Source organism: Thermobia domestica, chromosome 1, assembly GCF_964235325.1.
Source record: "Thermobia domestica chromosome 1, izTheDome1.hap1.1, whole genome shotgun sequence".
Lineage (NCBI taxonomy): Eukaryota > Metazoa > Arthropoda > Insecta > Zygentoma > Lepismatidae > Thermobia > Thermobia domestica.
The window spans coordinates 183266156-183284407 of NC_137454.1; the positions used below are offsets into that span (position 1 = coordinate 183266156).

The window sequence follows — 18252 nt, forward strand, 5'->3', positions numbered from 1 at the left end:
CTTTTCCAACATGTCCGATTTTTCCCTGTAATAAACACATTTCAACGCAATCTTCTATTTCCAACATATCTACAAGACACCCCCTTAAAACATTCCTGGTACCTTCTTATAGCGAAGATGACTATTTTTCATGTTCAAGCACGGAAACTAAGCACTAGAATAAACATAAGCTCGAAATTTCGACGTTCTAGGAACAGCCAATACAAATTTCACATTTTCTAGATTTACGCCGCCAAAAGAAAACGAATTTTAATGCACTTTTTTGTAACACAAACTACACTACCTGACAAAATCACATGACGTTTCTATGATGTGTGCAATTACTAGAAAAACCAGCATTTCGAAACGACGAAAAATTTCTGCACTTGATTTACATGGAAAATGTCGCCTCTTTCATGATATCGGAATTTTCCCGTTACTCCATCACATGATGAACATGTATGCGAAATTTGGTGCTTCTACGTTTTGCAGAAGTATGCAAAGAATGAGGTGTGATTGCGACTTTAGAGGTATATAATACGCAATTATTGCTTCTCAAACTAAGCAAAAAATGACAGTGGACCAGTGTTCACATTTTGTTTTTCACTCAGCTTAAAGAAATCGTCATTAAGAAATGTAATGTTATTATAGCCGAATTTGTAGGAAGGCTTCAGGCGACTGCTGCATTTACTATAGAAGAAGGCAAACGAGTAATTGCTTACGTAGCTGACTCCGAATTACATTACTCAATTCTTAAATTTAAATTTGATAATTGTATTTGAATGGACACCTATTTACAATTTGCTTTAATTACAAAAGCTTACTGCAGAAAATAAGACATGGGAAAATTGATTATTGCGTTGGTCCCTTCAGTTATAGAATATCCTGGTTCGCGTATGTTGCCAATACTTGAGCAGAAAATAGTTCATCATACACACTCCAAGTGTTAAGAGAGAATATTATTAACGTATTTGCACAACAATTAATTGAAATGCTCAGTATTTATTTTTTGTTTATTTTAAAAATTAATTACTAGCTGATCTTCCCACAGCAAGGTTGTACAAGAGAACAAGAACGTTACTAAATTTGGTTCCAAAATGCCGCCGAAAGTAGTCTCGTAGAAACTATTTTCGTATCTATTTAATAGCGAAACTGAAAGCAAAATCTCTGTATGTTCTCGAGTTATATTTATCTTCGACCCGACCACTTTTTTAAAAAAAAAATATTCTACGTGCCAAGTTAATACCAAAATTGAAAAAGCAGTAGTTATACTTCTCTGGGCTAAATTATTTATCTTATACTTATCTAAAGCAAGATATTATCTTCCAGTTCCTTTTCCTGTTTTAAGTATTTTCTAATACTTTCCAAAGCTGCAAATCAAATATTTAAAATTATTTTTTGTTTATTTTAAAAATCAATGAATTAATTGAAGTTATCACTGCAAGGTCGTAAAAGAGAACAAACAGTTACTATAGTGCAGTAAAATTAGCAAAAAGAAAGGAGCAAATTAGTAACATGCTGAAAATTGGTACAGATATTGGGAATGATGTTCTAAACAACATACTACAAGTCCTCTGAAATCCAAGGTGATTTATGCCGAGATATTGGAAAATGGCCGATGGAAGTGCCAAAGGAACAAAACCAATATTTTCGCTATGGTTGAACCGAAAGAGTTAAACATAGTGTCGTTTTATAGAACACATATAACACAATATTTTTTAAAGAGAAACAATTTTTCATAACATGCATACGTTTAGAAATATTTAATTGCCAATTCTAAAATTCCGAAATCTACCGTCTAACTGATTTAAAATTTTATCGAACTTACAAAATACTTATTAACAAGTTAAGATTTGACATAGATGTTGATAAAGATTATTTAAATGACATGCTACCTAAGTAAAATCCCACAACTTCTTGGTTGGCCATATTGGAAAACGTGCAAATGTCCGAAGTAATTGAAAGAGAATATTTTGTTAAGTGAAATGCAAAATCTGGATCATGCTAAATATTTGAGAAACTGTAAATGCAGTCGATCCAAAGACAATTATGATCAATGGTGGTGCGTGAGGAGAACATTATAACGTGTTTAAGGTTGTCCTCCGCAATATTGGTGACCACCATCTTGGAATTAACTTGTTTATTTTAAATGGCAACATGGTCGTGTGACATATTAAACAACATCTTCGTTCGAAGAGAAAACCAATGGTAAGGTAATTTTTCAAACCCTACAACAGTTTTGAAGTTTTAAATGGATTTAGGATATGTTATATGTGAAATGCTGTGAAATGTACAGTGCGAAGTTTCGAATTGAAGGATAGAGATAAAGTAAAAACCAAGCTTTGTAACATCTCACATTACGTATTCTTTAACAACAAGGAAAAGAGACAGCTAATACACAAGGGACAATTCCAATCACATGACATGTTCATCATGCCTACCGCTGTGTTCTATGCATATCGTTAACCGTGATACCTAGTGCTTGTTCACTATGCGAAGCTTAGAAAGTGATATTTGTTCACAGATAGTAATGATGCTTGGTTTCAGGTAGCCAATGTCAATAATTTTATACTGGTATATAATAGCTTTAAAGGGCCCCAAAGATAGAAATCCAGCAGAATTAGATCGGGAACCACTAGCCACTTGTTGGAAACTGAACTGGTCCTTGCTGACCTATCCAACAACCGGGAGTCTGTTCATTCAACCATCGATTACATTACGATCATAATGCGGTGCCGCATCTTACTGCAAATATTGATAAAATCACCCTTCCTCTTCCAAAAAAATGGCATAAACTGTTTTCAAGCATGTCTTAATATTGTGCAACACCCAAGGTCCCATAATGAAAATTGGCCCAATAGGTCCATTCAATGAAAAGAGGCCCAATAAGTTTTTTGCTCCATATTCTACACCACCCATTACCTTACCTGCAACTTGCATCTTTAAAGCATGTATCTAATTAAGAATTGTATTAGCCCTGTACCGAACATTTTGCCCAATACCGAGAAATCCTACGGTAACGCTTTTTTCAAAATTTCAAAACTGAAAAAGATTTTTTGAAAACTGCAACGGTTTTGAAGTTGTGAATGGATTTAGGCTAAAATAGTTATCATCTGGACTTACATTTTGTTATTTGTGGAACATTGAATAGATGGGACCCGACTGTCTCTTTTTCTTTTTCCTGTAGGTAGAACAGGATGCTAACTCGAGAGGAAAGAATCGAAATCTTCCTTTTGGCTGGATTATGCAGTTCAGCAATAACACCCGTCTTCAAAGAACGACATCCTAATCGCGAGCCGGTGACAGACAGTGCTGTACGAAAACTGATCCACAAATTCATGGCAAGGGAAAATGATGATTTTCCTCGATCAGGACGACTACGAAATGCAACTGATCCAGACAGTTCAGCAGCTGTATTGGGTGTATTTATAAAAAATAATCTTAGAAAGGTGTGCGATGTATATGACGTGAACATAATGTTAGTGTCAAAAGTGTTCGAAGAATATTAAAGAGGGAAGTGGCAATCTTAAAAATTAAAGTTTAAACAATGACTGCCAGACGATGATTCAAATAGACCAATCGGGTTTTGTGAGTAGGCGTTGGCCAAGATAGCTCGTGACCCAGTGTTTCCTCATATCATTGTTTTCAGTAATAAGGCAAATTTCTATGTAACAGGTGAAATTAACAACCAAAATGTCAGGTACTGGGCTAATACAAATCTTAATTGGATAGATGCAACAAAGAGGGAAGATGCAGCTAAGGTAATGGTGTGGTGTGGAATATGGCGTAAAAAATTGTAGGACTTGTTTTCATTCATGGGGCCTAATGGATCTATTTTCATAGGTGGGACCTTGGATGTTGCACAACGTTGTGACATGCTTGAAAACACTTTATGTCACTTTTGTTGAAAGAGGAAGGAGGGTTATTTCATCAATATTTGCAATAAAATGCGGCACCGCATTATGGTCGTAATATAATCGATGGCTGAATGAACAGTCTCCCGGTTGTTGGATAGGTCAGCATGGATCAGTTCAGTTTCCAGCAAGTGGTTAGTAGTCCCCGACCGAATTATGTTGGATTTCTATCCTTGGGTGCCCTTTAAAGCTATAGTATACCAGTGTATTATTATTGTCAATGTCTACCTGAAAAGAAGAATCATTACTATCTGTGAACAAATATCACCATCTATGCTTCGCAGAGTGCACAAGCACTAGGTATCACGGTTAACGATATGCATAGAACAGAACGATGGGCATACTGAACATGACATGTGATTGTAATTGTCCCATGTGTATTAGCTGTCTCTTTTCCTTGTTATTAAATAATACGTAAATGAGATGTTACAAAGCTTGGTTTTCTTCTTTATCTCTATCCTTCAATTCGAAACTTCGCACTGTACATTTCACAGCATTTCACATATAACACATCCGAAATCCATTTACAACATCAAAACTGTTGTAGGGTCTGGAAAAAAAAACTTTACCATTGGTTTTCTCTTTGAACGAAGATGTTGTTTAATATGTCATACGACCGTGTTGCCATTTTAAATAAACAAGTTATTTCCAAGATGGTGGTCACCAACATGGCGGAGGACAACATTAAACACGTTATAATATTCTCCTCACGCACCACCATTGATCATAATTGTCTTCGAATCGACTACATTTACAGTTTCTCAAATATTTAGCATGGTCCAGATTTTGCATTTCACTTAACAAAATATTCTCTTTCAATTACTTCGGACATTTGCACATTTTCCAATATGGCCAACCAAGAAGTTGTGGGATTTTACTTAGGTAGCATGTCATTTAAATAATCTTTATCAACATCTATGTCAAACCTTAACTTGTTAATAATTACTTCGTAAGTTTAATAAAATTTTAAATCAGTTAGACGGTAGTTGTCGGAATTTTAGAATTTAGAATTAAATATTTCTAAAAGTATGCATTTTATGAAAAATTGTTTCCGTTTAAAAATATTGTGTTATCTATGTTCTTTAAAACGACAATACATGAAAATTATTGATCATTTAACGTCGTGTACTTCTGAATGTAACTGTCCTAAAAGGTGGAATTCTTTGTTCGAGTTGTCAAATGGGATATTATTAATTAAAGACTTTAAATTTAAAAATCGAAAGAAAATTTGTGTACCTCCTATGTTAGTACCACGAATTTTAAAGGCTTATCATGATGATTTTGGACATTTTGGTTATATAAAGGTTTTAAATTTAATCAGTAAAACCTTCTATTGGAAATCGCTTAGGACAAATGTTAAGGCATATATAAATGATTGCGAGGAATGTATGCGTATTAAGCATAACTATAAAGCCATCAATAAGCCAATGCTATCAATAATGCCCGATAAACCTCATTCTTTTCTTTCTATCGATTTATATGGGCCCTTACCCAGAGCATCAACTGGTGAAATTTATTTATTTACAGTGATGGATGTCTTTTCTCGATATATAGTGGCCTATCCTTTGCGTAAAGCAACGTCTACAGCTATTGTGCATCGTATTTTAAACGTATATATACCGCATTGTGGACCAGTGGAGCATGTTTTATGTGATAATGGATCTCAATTCCGAAGTGACAAGTTTGTGCAATCAATGAATAATGCAGGTATTAAAGTGCATTTTGTCACTCCTTATCATCCGAGTAGCTCGGTGGTAGAAAATGTTCATCGTAATTTTGGCATGCTCTTCCGACATTTATGTAAAGACAAACATTCCAATTGGATAAAATATGTCACACAAATTACCTACTTCCTCAATTATTCTATTTCTGATACGTTAGGAGTAGCTCCAGCGAATATTCATAATGGATCGGATACGTTATATTCCATTGAACATCATTTTAATGTAAGGTTAATGGATTCCGAGAATATGGACCCTTCAAAACTTGTGAGTATGGTTCAAGTGCGTCGTTTGCAAAAATTTCAGCGAAGAAATAAAAAGATTGAAATACAACAGGAGGGCAAATACAAAGTTAAAGTTAATGATCTTGTGTTTGTGAAACTTCATCCTCAAAGTAATGCTAATTTGAAGAAGATTTATAAGTTTTGCGATGTTTATACAGGTCCGTATATATGTGTTAAACAAGTCAATCCTAAAGTGTTTGACTTGATAGATGTTAAAACGGGCAAATCCATCGGACTACGCAATATTGATGAATTGAAAGTATGGCATCCTTCTGAAATCACTAAGTACAAATGGTTAAGTCTTGTAAAATCCCTAATTACTCCTGAAATTCTTGCTAATTTGAATTTAAATTATGTTCCTTAATCCATCTTTATATGTACGCGTTTAAAGCAATGCTTGAACTTAATACCGTATGAAATGATTGTATAGTATATATATAAAAAAAAAAAAAAAAAAAAAAAAATCAAAAAGATATAAGTTCATTATACTTATAAACATAATACGACAAGTCAACACGTATGAATAACTAGTAATCAGCAGAATTATTATATTAGCAGATTAATAAATCCTTTTCGAGAGTAACTATATTTTTACCTTTTTTTTTTTATTCTAAAAGAAGTCTCACCACATTACATTTCAATAATCGTTACTTCACACATATACCTTTATTTATTTCTACCTAGCAACCTCAAGATATATCTTTTATCTTCCTTTTTTTCGCATAGCTGCTCCGCTATGACGCCTCTGATCCTTTTCATGAAAACAGGTACAGATTGACAATGACAGGGGCGTACAGACAATGACAGTACAACGATAAACCGTTGTATATGTCGCCATGGACGGGAATTCCGCAGTAGCTTTACTACGAAGGAAAGAACCCTGGATTAATCATTACAGAACATTCACTTTTGGAATAGACCTCGTATTAAATAACGTTACATTGACACGTATATTTACTTCTCCATTTCTATATATATATACCATATTACATTATTATATTCTTTTATATTTACAATTATTCATATATCCATATATTAAAAAGTCGATGGATCTATTCAATAGGGTTCTGCAAATTTACTAGTTAACTATTCCTTCCTGCAATATGCGAAAACATCCATGTACAATCGATATTGTTTACAAATAAAGATCATTATCATATTAAAGGTTAACAAAATCAGAAGGCAATATAGCATTCAAACATACTAGCGATCAGTATTTAGTGCATTAGTAATTGAGGTTGATACTACACATATCAAAGGAAACACATAACGTTAACACATATGTTGACATAAATTGAATAATTACGATCATAAACATGAAGTTCAAGATTAAATAACAAAATAAGATACAATAAACCGATTCACATATCCATAAAGTATGTTCATCTTTCCTCAACGCAGATTCAATCCAATTTCACATCAATACAATCTATCCTAGGTCACGGTGTCTCATAACTTCCATTAGATCACATTGTATGCCACATTCTTGGGTACTTTCTCGATATTGTGTAGGTGTATGTTCTACACTATCACCACTCCAATCATTTCTATTCTCTCTGGCACCAAAGTTATTTCTATTACGAAAGAAATTAGATCTATTGCCTACATTACTATTATTATTTGCACTATTCCAACGATTTTGCCTGGCCATAAAATTTCGTCTATTATTATAAAATCGAGTACCACTGTTTCTAGACTGAGTTTGAGTTCCATTGATGCTATTAGATCTCCTGTTAAATCGAGCACCATCTGTCTTTTCATTTCTCATATTTACATTTCTGATTGTTAGCTGATTTGGATTACTTTGGTTACGATTGTAGTTTCCTGGTCCACGATTGTTATTATTATTACTATTACAATTCAGTACCTGAAATTGGTTCTCAAAATGTTGGACTAGCATGATCAAATGGTTGAAACTAACGCATTGAGTTGATAATAAAACCTGCTGTAACTTGAACGGTAGTAAAATACGTATAGAAGCTATAATTCTGGATTCTGGCTGTAACGGATTTATATTTTTCAACTCGTTATATGTATTCACTACAAAGTCTGTTACGGATCTATCAATTCGGGAGTTATAAGGTCGATTTCTAATCACCGCGTCTCTATTTGCGAGCATAAAATCATTCTCATAATTTGCGAGTAAAGCTCTTTTGAAATCTGCATAATTACTTATTCTATTACGTACGGCTTCGTACCAAGTGTAACACGATGGAAGTAGAACATGGGGCAATAATTTCAGGTACTTAGATTGATCGATTCCCATTAGATTACACTCATCTTCAAAACGTTTTAAGAAAGAGCTGGCCGTCATTTCATTACATTTCCCACTGAATTTGGTCATCGCCTTGATTTCACTTACTTTAAAACAAACCTTAGACTCTCCAATATCCCGTTTCCGTTGCCGTTTAACATACCGTACTGCTGGCATTCGTGGATCCTGTCTCCTTTCATCTGCTGGCATTCGTGATCTTACTCCGGCCGTTTCATTAGCATCTTGTACTATGTTATCTTCAGACGAATAAACTGAAGGAGATGTAGAATCACACTCAATAATTGGGATTTCTCGTTGATGAAGCGTCTCCTCATTATTAGAAGGAACTGAGGCATTACTCCTGTTACTTAGCCTTTGTTGCATCGATCTGATTTCCTCCTGCATATCCTGTATCAAACAACTATGGTTGTGAATTTTAGATATATTATCCTTTATTTGAGTCGCTTGTTGTGTAGTAACAGACTCCAAAACTTCTATTTGTAGACTATGATTATTAATTTTAGAAGTCGTGTCTTTCATTTGTGATGCTTGTTGAGTTATAGCGGATTCCAAAACTTCTATAGATCTTTTCAAAGTATTGATATCTTGTGACGATTTATCAGCAAACTGTTGAAATTTTTCATCTAATTTCTCATCAATTTCCTGAGAAATTTGCTGTATTTGTTGATTTGTATTTTGTTTAATTTCATCAACTTTCAATGCAATATCGTTAGATATTTGTTGTCTCAAGTTATCATCCCTCGATTGCATGGATTGACTTAATTGTTGAATCATATCTAAGATCTGCTTAGTATTTATTATTTCAGACATAGATTCTTCTGAGTTACAAATTACGGACATATCTTCACTGCGTATACTAGTCATAGTTGACTGACGTATAATTTTTCTCCCACTACGCAAAAAGGTACATTCAATATTCATACGTCCCTTTTTATAAAAAAAATAAGACCCTATCTTTACTCTACTTCAAGATTTGTACAGGGTCCCGGGTTTCGTTGCACCAAAAAGATATAAGTTCATTATACTTATAAACATAATACGACAAGTCAACACGTATGAATAACTAGTAATCAGCAGAATTATTATATTAGCAGATTAATAAATCCTTTTCGAGAGTAACTATATTTTTACCTTTTTTTTTTATTCTAAAAGAAGTCTCACCACATTACATTTCAATAATCGTTACTTCACACATATACCTTTATTTATTTCTACCTAGCAACCTCAAGATATATCTTTTATCTTCCTTTTTTTCGCATAGCTGCTCCGCTATGACGCCTCTGATCCTTTTCATGAAAACAGGTACAGATTGACAATGACAGGGGCGTACAGACAATGACAGTAAACGATAAACCGTTGTACTATGTTTAACTCTTTCTGTTCAACCATAGCGAACATATTGCTATTTTTATCTGGGTATTGTTCATTTGACACTTCCAGCAGCCATTTTCCAATATGCTGGCGAAGGTCACCTAGGATTTCAGGGAACCTTTAGTATGTTATTTAGAACATCATTCCCAATATCTGTACCAATTTTCAGCTTGTTACTAATTTGTTCATTTATTCATTAAAATTTGAGCTTCATTTATTGCAGTCACTAAATAGGTTCCAAAACATCGTCGAAATTAATGTCGCAGAAATGATTTTAGGACCTATTTAATAGCGAATCGGAAAACATAATTTCATACTGTTCCCGAGTTGTATTTCACCTCGAGCTTACGACTTTTTCACATATTTTATGTTCCTACCTAACACCAAATTGCAACCGCGGTTTTCTTTATGGGTCTTTTTAACACTTTCCCAGCTAATAGCATATTATACAACCTAGGTATAAAGAATTATAATATATAAAATTATTTCTTTTTTGTTCATATTCAAAATGAACTTACTAATTAAGCTTCTACGTATTTCTGCTCACTGCAATATTAGAAGAAAGAACAAAAAGGTACCAAAATGCCGCCGAAATTTGTTCCGCAGAGATTATTTTCGTTCCTATTTGATAGCGAAACTGAAAATAAAATCTCAAAATGTTCCCGAGTTACATTTGAACTCGAGCTGACCATTTTTCGGTTGTACATAGAAATTTCACAGTTCCTCGCATAATCGCGAATGTCTCGACCAATGGAAGGTTAGTGAAATGCTTTTGAAATTTGACAATTCATTTGTCTCGAGCAATACTCCTATGGGAATTGTCATCGTAACATTCAATTACTTTGTTAACAAGTGCCCGAGGAAGACAAATTCTCCAGGGTTTCGGTAAATGGAAATTCGTTATAAGTAATACACCATTTTCTAAGTTATAATGGTCTTTTCATTTTCTCCTGCCAGCAGCAGTGGTTACACACTTTTCTTCACTTTTTTAATCGGGTAAAAGAAATAAATTTTATTCACCTACGCTTAGTCTTTCGGCTGCATCTCAATTAATTGTTTCATAAATACGTTAATGACATTCTGTCTTAACAGTTGGAGTGCGTATAACCGAACTATTTTCTATTCAAGGGTTGGCAATCTACAGGGTATGTGCTGCGCGGAAACTGAATATCTACTTGTTGTTCACCTCAACCGTAGATTGGGGAGCAACGTGGAAATTTTAAATGTTATCTCTCGCTCGGGAGAGCTGTTTTATACCTTGATAGGCCTCTTCGTAGTAACAGCATCTAAATATTCTATCCTTGGTCTTCTTCTTCTTGGTTTTCCTCCTGCCTTTCCCTCTATCAGCACGTTGATCCAATCGGAGTGCCGAATAAGATGGCAAAGCATGCTGTTTCTTCTTTTCCTATTGTCTTCATGATTTGTCGTCCTTCATTAGCTTCCTTTAGTATGTATTATTTCTTTTCCTTTCGGTCCATGATATGCGCAGCATTCTGCGGCAACACCACATTTTAACTGCTTCCAGCTTGGATATTTCGTCTTTTCTCAGTGTCCACGTTTCTGATCCTTAAAGCGCCACGTTTCACACTAGTGTCTTAATGATTAATCACGAACGTCAAACGACACATTTCTTGATATTAGCAGTCCTAACGGTTCTTATTTGAATGCTTCTTTAGCCTGCTCTATTCTGGAAATTACGTCTTTCACTTCTTCCGTTAAACGATATTAGACTTCCTAAATAGTGGAACGTCTTAACGTCTTCTAATTTTCACTCCACCTAGCCTTACGTTTGCATCTTACTGTCCTATTCATGTACACTTATCACATTGTTTTTTTCTTTATATTTAACTTCATTGTCTATGTTTTTCTTGTTGGTTGTTCAAGTTTGAAAGTGCTTCCTGCAAGTCCCTTTCGTTCTCCGCTATCAATACTATGTCATCAACAAATCTTAATCTGCTGAAAACCTGACCATTTGCTTTTACGCCTTTCTTGTTTTTATCAAATAATGTTTTCATAGCCTCTTGTATATAGGCGTTGAACACGAGAAGTGAAAGTGCACATCCTTCCCTCACTCCTTTACTTATTCTTGCTTCCTTCTGATCTCTTCTTACAACAACTGCTTCGTTCCTATAAAGTTCGTAAATTATGCTTCTGTCTCCGTAATCCATTTTCAGATTCTTCAGCACTCTGAAAATGATATTCCAATCTACATTGTCAAAAGCTTTTCCTACATCTACAAATGCTACCACAATTGGTTTGTTTATTCTGATGTGCTCTTCCATGATCAACAGTAGACTCAGTATTGCTTCCCTTGTTCCCTTTTTCCTCCTGAATCCAAACTGATCCTCCGATAGCCGTTCTTCGATTTTCCCTTCTATTCGCTGTGCGATAATTTTGCACAATATTATTGATGCACGGGAAAGCAAACTTAACTTCCTGTCTTCTTCGACTTTCCGTGCGCCTGTTCACTTCGGAATAGGTACCAATATCCTTACTTCAAAGTCTCTTGGTATTTCTAAGGAGATGTACATTTCATTAATAAGATAAAATAGCTTCTTCTTAGTTATTTCGAGATTCTTAATCACTCCCATTGGTATTTGAACTATCCTGGTGTTATACCAAATTGCATTTTCTCCAAAGCATTGTCAAATTCGTACTGTGAAATTGATGGTGCTAATTCATTTTTTATCGACCTCTACTTGCTTCTCTATCTCTTCTTCGTTCACTCCTTCTCCTTTGTAGAGTTCTTCAATGTATTCCTTGCATCTTCTTCCTATCTGCTCCTCTTCTATTAGCCTTGTTCCATCCTTGTTTTTATGAAGGCTGTGCTTTTTTCTCACCAAACTGTTTTCTAACCTTTCGGTATGTCGTTTCTGTATTGATTTTTACAACATTTTCCTCAATTTCTTTGCAAAGTTGTTTATGCAGTTTTTTTTACTTTCTTTACTTCTCTATTGATGTGATTTCTGCATTTTCCGTATTCCTCTTATTTTGTTATTTGAACTGTCTTCTTTGCTCCATGATTTCCAGTACTTCTTCTGTTATCCATGGTTAAGATTGGGTTCTCATATCTTTTCCCATGTGCTCATCAGCAGCTTTTGTAATCCCTGCTTTCATGGCTTCCTATTTCGAGTAGATTCCATCATCTGCTAAATCTATCTCAGACGTCTTTTTGTCTGTGGGATTTGGAAATTCCCTTTACATGTTTCCATTTCGTCTGAGCTTGATTATGTTTCATTTTCTGCTTGGTGTACCATTCTTTTCCTCTTTAGTAGGAGTTGGCTCTTCATCAAAACTAAATTATTGTCTGAGTCAACGTTTGTTCCTGGGACACTCTTACTGTTCTTCACTTGATTTCTAAATGTATGAGGACCAGTATATAATCTATTTGATATCCTTTCTTTGTCTACTGGTCTTATCCATGTGTATCTTCTCCTTAGTGGTTGTTCGAAGAATGTTCATGACAGTGAGATTATTACTTTATCAGAACTCACCTAATCGTGTATCTCGCATTCCTTTCTCCTGAGCCGAAATTTCCACTTACATTCTCCTCTTTATCGTCATATTCCTCGCTTCGGTTGCTATCTTCATCATTACTAATCTTTCATTGTATATTCAGCTGCCTATAACTTTCTGTCCTATCTTCTTATTCAAGGCAAAACTAACAATTGCTGTATCGTTTATAGCTCATGAGTAAATAATTCCCAAGTCCCCGCTTCACATGTATCCTCCATCAGGCATCCTAACTTCGTGGATTCCCAAGATATCTGTCTCGATGCGTTCCATTTCTTTCTTCAGGTTTCCATGTCTTCCACACTGTAACAGCGATCGCACATTCCATGTTCCTATCCAAAGCTGAATATCAAACGGTTCCCCAAAATATACACAAGTAAATATTTGAAAATTTGACATCAAGCTGACCTAATATTGAAACTAAAATAAAATTTTAAATATCTGAAGTGGTTCACGAAATATATGGACCTCAAGCTGACTCAAAACAAAATGGTTCCCGAGTTATATGCAATCAAATATTTAACCTTTGTTTAACGTCAAGCTGACCACTGAGGCATCTTCACCCACCACTATGGAACATCGATATGTCAGCTAAGACATCAAAAATATTCCCCGTCAACATAGACGAACTTCTGCCATAATCGCGAAGAAAGTATTTGAACCGGCGTCTCCAAGGAAAGAAACAGGTGCAATGTCTGTGATTCACATCACATTCTAACCAGGTGCGGTTTAGCGTTGTTCCATAACAGAAGGACTGACTCCAGAGTTTTGCATTAAAGTTTTACGTCCGCTGGTAGCAGTTCCCAAAGGACAATCCTGCGAGTAGTGCTCCGAACACACACCAAGGCATTCTTCTATTGTGAGAAATATGCTAGAAAATACGGTGGTAGGAAAAACAGGAATGGACAGAAGAGGATTTTATTATTTTTGGAACCAAAAATCATAATTTTAGCACAAATAAAATACTTGTTTTCAATTTTCTCGAAACTACACATAATAATTGAATCTATAACACGTGATTTTAATTAGCACGCTCTAAAAAGATGAAATTTTTTAGTTTAACGTCTCACAATTATACCTTTCAGGCTAAGGGAGAAGCCAATAATTAGAGGAAGAAAATAAGAATGAAAGAATTGGTGGAATGAGAAACTGGGAGGAAGCGGGAGTACCAAGAAAATATAACGGAATAATTTTTGTCCACAACAAACTTACTAGCCCGAGAATTGAAACAAGGACTCCGCACACCAAAGATAAGCGCTCTATCACTGAGCTTCCGTGCATCTCAATTAGAACGCACTGGCCGATTGAAAGGGACTTTGTGCCCACCCTTTACTTCGTCGGGGACGCTGCAGTAGTCCCAAAAAGTGCTAAATCCGTAATATGCGGTAGGCTTAAACAGCAGAATGAGGGTATTGTTCAGTACCAGCTTCATTTTCATATATAGAGTAGTTGCCGCGCACCAGTTTTTCTCAATTTTTCAAAAAACTATGCATGAGTCATGTCCTTTGCTGAGCTCTATGCAATTAATTAATTAGTGTACCCACGACCAATATATACAACCATAAGTAAATGGAAATTATGAATGTCCTCTGTGTTTACATGCAGAATACAGGAAATCTACAACACCTTCAGTTCTCCTGTTGCAGGAGCATTGCCAGGAAAGAGGCAGGTCGCTGGAAAAAATGAATTTCTTAGAATTATATTTCTCCTACCGGAAGCACTTCTAGCTCGAAAAACTTGCACCTCAACACATTTTTCTTTTAGAACTGCAATTTTGCTGCCACGGCTATGTCGTAAAAATGAAAACGAGTACACTCCCTCTACTAAATTGGGAACGGAACTTTTTTTTTTAATTTCTGCTTTGTTAAATAGGAATTGCAAATACATACCGTAGACTTATAATAACTCTGCATGAAGGGGTTAAAAGGTTGTAATATAGCGGGTTAAAAATTAGTCATAGTATTTCCTATGGAGGGGTTTAAAAATAAGTCATTATCGTTTATTAGCTTTTATTAACTGCAACCGAAATTAGAGTTGGAAATTGAAACGGAATTGGAAATGTATATACACCACTATGTGCTCCTTAAGTCATTTGTGTGTGTGTATGCTGAAATGCAAATTTTACGTCCCACGTACATGGCGAAGATGTTAAAGGATTTTTTATATTTTTCCTTCACTATGTTAAATAGGAGTGCCATAGTCCTTTCGTCGTAAAAGAGTGAACGAATAATATGGGTAGACATTATCTGTTATTTAGGGTTACAGTCTTTTATAATGATTGATAAAATGATACAGTCCATTTTATGTTGTAGCATCCCTCTAAATGGTTGTGTAGTTCGCTAGTTCGCTACTGTGTGTAATTGGAACCGGAGTCGGAATTTGAATCATAACCGGAACTGGCACTATATATATATATATATATATATATATATATATATATATATATATATATATATATATATATATATATATATGTGTGTGTGTGTGTGTGTGTGTGTGTGTGTTTGTACCTGTGTGTCTGTGAGAGAGAGAGATTAAGTTTTGCGTCCCACAATTCTGCCGTATAAGTTAAATAAGACGGTTTATCCAACAAACGCGTGTTAAAGGAGACCGCAGCTATTATTTTTTAAATCTCTGCTCTACTATGTTACCGCAGTCTTTTTTCACACCAAGAACGAGAAATACAGGTGGACGTTGTATGTTATTTAGAGCCATAGTCTTTTATAACGATTAAATAAGTGGTTGTAAAAGATCACAAAAGCACAACCGCCAATGCCATACTCGTTCTGCTATGTTCGTAGGCTGCTGTTGGTGCGTAATTGGAACCGGGATCGGTACCTGAGTCGGAATTTGAACAAGAACCATAACTGTAATGTTTGTGCGAATGTGTTTCATTTCTTTTAAATTCAAACCGAAATTGTAATTGTAATTTTACTGCTCAAGCGCTACCAAGTGCTCCGTAAACCAAATGTGTGTGTGTATGTGTGTCTGAGAGCGAGAGAGAGAGAGAGAGAGAGAGAGAGAGAGAGAGAGAGAGAGAGAAGCTTGGCTAAATGAGACCACTGAGTTACCGTAGCTGTTATTTTTTAATCTCTCCTCTACTTTGCTGCCATAGTATTTTTTCATACCAAAAACGAGTAATACAGGTAGACATTGTAGATGTTTTAAGAAATGAAAAAAGTTGTAAAAGGCTACAGAAACGCCAGGCTTTGTAAATTGTGTGTAATTTCTGCATTTCTGCATGTACTTGTATGCCTTCTTCTATTTTCAATAGGAGTTGGAATATATGTAGATAGTCCTGTATTGTATCCTAGAGTTTGTGAAGTATGCCATAGCTTTTGTAGTCTGTGTTCATAGCCATCTATTTTGTTGCCTTCTCTAGGGGTTGCTGCTATGCCGTATTCTAAGAATGCTTTTAACCTTTCTTGTGTAATCTCTACAATATTTCATAGTCTTTATAAGTGGTCGTAAAAGGCTCAATAAACGCCGCCGCCAGTGTCATACTCGTTCTTCCCTGTTCATACTGGTTGCATAGTCAGTGACTGCTGCTGCTGTGTTCAATCGAAAACGAAATTGGTACTTTAACCGCAGTCGGAACAGGAGTCAGAGTAGGAACCGGCCAATTTGGGTGAAACGGGCCAAGAGAAGATGTGTGGTGCACTATGCAGACAATCCTAGAACTCATACGTCTTTAACAATCTCTCAGAAATTGAATCGATTTTGTTCAGAGGTTTAACACTGTGATTGTATAGCGTAAACTTTCACCATCTAAGACTATATTTTGATTCGGTCTCTGAAGAACTCTGCAAACGGTGTTAAGATACGGCAGAAATAACTGAAGTTCAATAGTAGCGGAATTCTTGGGTATCAATGAAAATGACAGAACTTGTCATGGACAATGGTGCATATGAGGTTTCATACCATTATCTTGAAATGTCAATTACTGTATCTGAATTCGAACCTAAAAAACCTCAATACGTTTTAAACCAGCTGATATACTGTATGATGAAATGTAACAAATTGTTTCTATTTTATTTTATCCTAAAAGTGACACGTGCTCGTAAAAGCGACGCCATTCACAGTTGTAATTGAACAATTACTTGTTGTTTACGGATGGGTGGGTTTACTGAATGTTCTGTTGCAACGTATCTCAAAGTGTTTCGCCACTGGATAACTATAGGAACTCGAGGTATACCGAAACAAAGCATTTTCTTAACAATTAAGCAGCTACACAGAACCTCCAGTCTTGCTGAAAACATAAATCTTCAATTATTTTCGATATGCCTGCAGATAAATTAATATACTTACGTATAGGGGTTCATAAATAAATTTTTGAGCTCAACATCTCACTCCATAAATGGAACTTTTCTATTCATGATAGTGTACAGGACGATCTCATACCTTGTATATAAGAACGAGTTCTATATTCCCTATTTTCTTCCATAAAATGGAACACTTTTCCCAAATATAAATACTAACTACCTTTTTTGACATTTCTTCAATTTGAAGAGATAAACAGAACACTTTTGTGATCCGAGAACAATATTTTTCTCATAGTAATACTGCAGAAAAAATCTGTCCTGTCCTAAATTTGTCATTGATTTTAAGATAATAAACAAACTTACGTTGACTTATTACACGCAACACTTCTTTTGTAATGTGTATGGATTATTTCAGTGTGTAATTGATAATGAAAAATGTAATAAACAAAAATATTAATGTACAAACCGCCATTTGCTGTCCGTCATATCTGTAGTTAAAGGTAAATAACACAGTGTCGTTGGTGAGAGTTACTCCTTCATTTGATTCCTTCATTTCCAATCCCCTGGAAATAAAATAGAAATATACTACATGCATTTATAGTTATCGGTCAATTTGTTGGCGTGGGAGACCCGGGTTCGATTTCCGGCGGGAGCTCATGTGGTTCGGATTCCACGTTAATCAGTAGGTCCACGTCTCATATAGCCTCGCTGCTGAAAGGGACGCTAAACTAAAATCAACTCAACTCAACTCAACGGTCAATTTGTTACTACTCATCAAACCCGTATATAGGCTTTTCAAGCTCCTTTGTACATGAAAATTTGTGCGATATTTATGTTCACCTGTGCTCAGTTATGTCTAAGCAAGGGCAACGCAAAAACTAACATAAATCAAGAGAGTAGTTTGTCTTTGATATACAAAATAGAGACTTGTCA

General features: G+C 35.3%; 2 protein-coding genes across 2 annotated transcripts in view; one reads left to right on the forward strand and one right to left on the reverse strand.

The window, feature by feature from the left end:
• The window catches only part of LOC145674725 (uncharacterized), a 164756-nt gene extending 161837 nt beyond the window's left edge, over positions 1-2919 (reverse strand). Inside the window, exon 1 of the mRNA XM_081744963.1 lies at positions 2902-2919. Coding sequence (XP_081601089.1) covers positions 2902-2919 — 18 coding nt within the window. The remainder of the gene's footprint in view (positions 1-2901) is intronic.
• A 2503-nt stretch (positions 2920-5422) lies between these two features.
• On the forward strand, positions 5423-6262 carry LOC145674819 (uncharacterized). The gene has a single exon (XM_081745075.1). It carries the CDS (start codon positions 5423-5425, stop codon positions 6260-6262), a length of 840 nt encoding a protein of 279 aa, XP_081601201.1.
• The last annotated feature ends 11990 nt before the right edge of the window (positions 6263-18252 follow it).

Bases quoted from the DNA above. Each gene is read 5' to 3' on its own strand.
- LOC145674819 (XM_081745075.1), top strand. From the start codon at position 5,423: ATGGATGTCTTTTCTCGATATATAGTGGCCTATCCTTTGCGTAAAGCA.